The sequence below is a fragment of the Chenopodium quinoa genome, unplaced genomic scaffold (assembly GCF_001683475.1).
Source record: "Chenopodium quinoa cultivar QQ74 unplaced genomic scaffold, ASM168347v1, whole genome shotgun sequence".
Taxonomy (NCBI): Eukaryota; Viridiplantae; Streptophyta; class Magnoliopsida; order Caryophyllales; family Amaranthaceae; genus Chenopodium; species Chenopodium quinoa.
Genome location: NW_018742684.1, coordinates 2,553,683 through 2,559,012, shown reverse-complemented (window position 1 = coordinate 2,559,012; position 5,330 = coordinate 2,553,683). Strand labels below are relative to the sequence as shown.

The following is a 5,330-nucleotide window of genomic DNA, read 5'->3' as shown; positions in this document are numbered from 1 at the left end:
TTCTACACATCTAGTATACGGTAAATCCAAGATTGTTTTCTATACAAAAAAAAAGAAAACTACTTCAGATGTGTAAAAAGAAAAAAATAATTATATATCACGTGCATGGTACATCCGGATGTAAAATAGTAGACGGAAGTGAAATAACATTAAAACTGATATATGTTTACTAAAAAAGGAGAATAAAAAAAAGGGAGGTGTTTAACCCTTGAAAGTGTATATGTGGGAAGGAGGAGGGGGGTTCAACCACCACCTACCAGAGTCTCTTGCCCAACGAACAAATTTAAATGAAACAATGAATTTTATTCATTTATCTTCTTTCCTTCCCCCACCCCATCTTACTACGTGTCCCTTACGACCCCTTTTCTTCTCTTTTTTTCTCCTCTTCTTCTTCTTCTTTCTCTCCTTCTCACACGCTCTCATTTAACCCCAATACTTTGTGGCTGTCTTATTATTATTATTTTTTTCTTTCAAAAATTATTTATATATATATTTATATTTTCCCACTGTCAAATGTATATTTTGTACCGTCTTTTTTGAGGGGCCAATTAATCTGGGTTGGCTTATTATTATCTTGCTCTAAATTCTACATTATTTCAACATCATTACTCTATTAAAGCCTACATTATATATATACACATTATTATACTTATTCCAGCTAAATTAGCTCAACCACATCATATATCCTTGCACATTTTTGTGTGTGAGTTTGTGTATGTGTATGTGTATGTGTATGTGTGTTTTATTTTTTCCATCATCAAAGGTTGAGCCTAGCGAGCAAGCCGCCCCTGTGTCGTGTTGTGTCGTGTCGTGATTGTTTTAACAATGAGTGTAAAGAATAATATGGGCAAAGCTAAATCAGCTATACTAGTTACAGGAAGAGCCCTTAATGAAGGAATAAGTTTCTTAGTGTTTATATTGCTAGACCTTCTAGATTTCATCTTATGTTTGGTGTACAAGATTGCAGATTTCGTTGTCGAGGCGGAGTGGAAGCCGTGCTACTGCTGCTCCTCCTCCGCCAAACAAGCGATGGCCGTTACGAGTACGGGCAAGACGATCTTGGTGTCCGAAAAAGGCGAGTCCACCAAGATCGTCCGCCTTACATCCACCAAACTTCAACTCGAAGACGTTTCCGACACTCTTTACACTCGTCCTTCTCTAGTGTCAGAGATCTCCAAGACTACCGTCAACGAACTCAGACGCCTTAACAAGGTTGACACTACGAATATCATCACCAAACACCACCACCACCACCAACACCACACTTCCTCGCTCATCTGCGAGAAGATGACCACGAAAACTACCGCGAATAATACTAAAAAAAATGGATCCACCACATTTACTGTCAACTCAACCATTGTTGAAATGCTTCAAGGTAAAATCGGAGGTATGCAATCTTTTCCGATTCCACGGTGGTCGGATTGCGATTGCTCGACTTGTTGCTCTTGGACTACCTCCTCTAAGGATGCTCTCTTTGTACATTCTGATGGTGCTAAACCTGGTACTTCACTCTCATTTTATTATAGTATTATATTATATGCTACATTATCTAATTAAACTATGTAATTAATTATGTGATTAAACATTTTTAACATATGGTAATAATAACAAACAAGTATTATATTGTAGGAGATAAGACTTCAACAGAGGATGTGTTATTTATTCACGGGTTTATATCGTCATCCAAATTTTGGACGGAAACTGTTTTCCCAAATTTTACGGCAGCAACAAAATCTAAGTACCGGTTATTTGCGGTGGATTTGCTAGGGTTTGGTAGGAGTCCAAAGCCTACTGATTCATTGTACACTTTAAGAGAACATGTGGAAATGATTGAACGTTCTGTATTGGAAACTAACAGAGTTAAATCCTTCCACATTGTTGCCCATTCTCTTGGCTGCATTTTGGCTCTCGCCCTCGCCGTTCGCCACCCCTCCAAGATCAAATCGCTCACCTTGATCGCTCCTGTAAGTTGTTCTCAGTACTCCCTCTGTTTCATAATGATTTTACATTTTCTATCAGCTTTGACTCAATGTAAATTTTATATGGATTATTTTGTAAACATTTTTATTATATTTTAAACATTTTTATTATGTGAGATATTATTAATTTTTGGGTAATGCTATATGCAGCCCTTATATTTTCTTTTTTTAGTATTAAATTGGGAATTTATCAACAATTTACGAATAAATCGGTGTAATAATTGTATATTTATTGTCAATTATTTTCACTTTTAGCTTCTTATATGCAGCCCTTAGGGCAGCATATATCTTTTTTCTTAATTTTTTTTATAATTAGTGAATTTCAAAGAAATAAGATGATTAAAATAGGGTCTTAATTAATAGGTGTATTATATACGTAGTATTAAGGACTGTAGAGTGTGTTTATTAAAATACCAATAATGACAGTTGGGTGATCCCAATGATCTCCCCGTTACTTTTAATTTGACAGGTATGACTTTACAAAACATTATTATAATATTTGGATTTTATTTGTATAATAATACTCCTAGTAGTACTTTTTAATTAAAAAATTTGGTTACTTGAGGATACCTACATTCATTGGTAGGTTAGATCTTAAGATTATCGTGTCTGAATTAGTCTCGAAAATTCAAATTATACTATTAATATGACAATTAATTGCGAAAACAATAAAACAAAAATACGAGTATTATTACTAATATAGAAGTCGAAATTTTTGGTTACAGCCGTATTTCCCAGTGCCAAAAGGGGAGCAAGCGACACAATACGTGCTAAGACGAGTAGCACCACGACGCGTATGGCCACCGATAGCAATGGGGGCATCCATAGCATGTTGGTATGAGCATATTTCTCGGACAGTTTGCTTGCTCATCTGCAAAAACCACCGAGTGTGGGAATTTCTCACCAAACTTGTCACCAGAAATAGGTAACCCAAAACACAACTTCACGCATATATTTTAATTATTTCCAATATTGACTGCCTTTTTTATTTTTCTTAGTCTTTACAACGGAACGTGTGTGTTTAAAATAGCCTAAAATTTGGAAACAATATAACATTCCCATAAAGCCCTTCACCCTCTTTTCACCACTTAAAGGGTGATTGTGATTGGGTAGTAAAGTTGTCCCAACAAAGTAATTACTTTGGTACCTCGAGATCACAGGATAGGCCATCCTTTTTTTTAATTTTTTTTTAAAATTTTTTTCAATTTTTTTCTTTTTAATTATTTTCAAAAAAAAAAAAATCAATAATTTTGGGGTAGTACATCACCTGGGTGCATTTAACATTTTTGCATTGCATTTAGGTGTATTTAATAGGACTATTTTGTTTTAAATCAAAAGTCAAAGCTACTTCATTTCATTACGCGTATCACATGGCTTGTGAATCTTATATCTTCAGAAATAAAAAGTACCTCTATTTTTAAATAACAGGCTGCATTTAATTTGGTTATCATAAATTTGTTTAACAAAAACCTGTAATTTGTCTTATATAATACTAGTATACTGCACTAAATTTGACAATTCTAAATTCATCTTACAAAATGTTCTCATACAAGGTGTCCACATTTTTTCCAAAAAATAAATAATAATAAAAAAGGCCTGCTACACTTGTATAATAATATAAATTGCTATATAATATCCTTGTTTATACAGAGTATAAAACTATAAATGACGCATTAAAAATATTAATAGTAGTTTGAGCATAAAAACGTCTATACCCTAAAAATTTTGTGCCACAATTAACTGGGAAAGTAATCTCAAAGCACATGTGATTACTAGCCCAGTTGCCCCAGAGACGTTCCTACTCAATAGTTGATTGTCAATCTTATTTTCTTTCTCTTTCATGATATATGCTTTATGATAGCTTGATAATTGACTACTCCAATTTCTGGTTCAACAATCACCCACCCTTTACTAATAAGTATTCTAAAGTTTAGCTCATTTTGGCATATTTCACAACATTTTTATACAATTGATAAGGAAATTCTTTATAAGCCTTTGTTTTTGGTTTCATACACACAACATTGTCTAAAATAGAATGGACAAATTAAATTATAATGATGGATGTAGATATATAATAAATTAAACGAGAGGGAAAAGTATGTATGAATAACAATTGTTCGAATTTTATTTGTAGATTTGATTGGAAAAAAAAAATATTATGTGATTATGATTTCTAACAAACATTACGGTCAATTTAAGAGCCTCTATAATTGAAAATGATGCCTAATTTAACTAAAAGTACACAAAGAAATAAAAAAACATCGGGGGCACACTAATAGTGGTCCGTTGTTTTTGTTCTGCTTTTAGTTTAATTAAACAAAGATAAAGACTTACTATATGATGTTGCTCTAGCTTGTCTAATCCTAATTAATGCGTGTACATAATTACATATTGGTGTGGGAAACATAAACTGTAAAATCAATAAACTCTAAAATCAATTTAAAGTCTTATATGTGACGATCTCATTCTTAACAGCAAAATCTTTTTTTTATAAGTAAGTATCCGGATGAGTTGTTTTTTCTTTTATTGTTGGAAAAGCTATATATTGTGACAAAGACTCACCGAATATCTATTGATTTACTAATAAAGTTAAGTATATATGTATGAATGCAGGGTACGAACGTATCTAATGGAAGGTTTTTTCCTCCACACTCATAATGCTGCTTGGCACACCTTGCACAATATAATCTGTGGATCAGCCAGCAAGCTTGATAAATACCTTGACGTGGTTAGGGACCGGCTTAAATGTAACGTGAACGTATTTCACGGTAGAGACGACGAGCTTCTTCCAGTCGAGTGCAGCTACAATGTCCAAACTAAAATTCCTAGAGCTCAAGTTAAGGTGTTCGATAATAAGGATCACATCACCATTGTTGTAGGACGTCAAAAGGCTTTTGCACGGGAGCTAGAAGAAATATGGTCTAATTCATCATCTTCAAGTGCTTAATTAAGCAAAGATTAAGGACTACTCTTGAAGTTTGAACAGCACATACATATATATAAGTTCCTACAAGTTTTTTCTCAACTCCTTTTCTAGTAGGAGGGGAAAGGGAGAAATCATCATCATTTAACTATTCCACATTTTATAAGAATTGCCCTTCATTTTTAGGGTTTTCTTCCTTTTCTTCTTCTTTTTTTTTTTTTTATTTTTTTATTTTCCTCCCAAAAATTAGAAAAACAAAAAAAAGAGTGCCAACTCCTATTAAGGTAGGAGGTGTCAAATTAAATTATTGCCCATTCACAATTTGGGTGTGCATTGTTAATTAATTGCCTAGTTTTAAGCCATAATTAAGCTCATTACTCAAAATCGTAGCTTGTTTATTTGATAAGAGAAAATGTGAATCCTTATTA

General features: G+C 33.2%; 1 protein-coding gene across 1 annotated transcript; it reads left to right on the top strand.

The window, feature by feature from the left end:
- Window positions 1-5,330, top strand: LOC110722775 (probable lysophospholipase BODYGUARD 3). Its single transcript, XM_021902069.1, has 4 exons — window positions 1-1,501; window positions 1,630-1,964; window positions 2,705-2,904; window positions 4,593-5,330. Exons 1-4 carry the CDS (start codon window positions 826-828, stop codon window positions 4,924-4,926), a joined length of 1,545 nt encoding a protein of 514 aa, XP_021757761.1. The 5' UTR covers window positions 1-825; the 3' UTR covers window positions 4,927-5,330.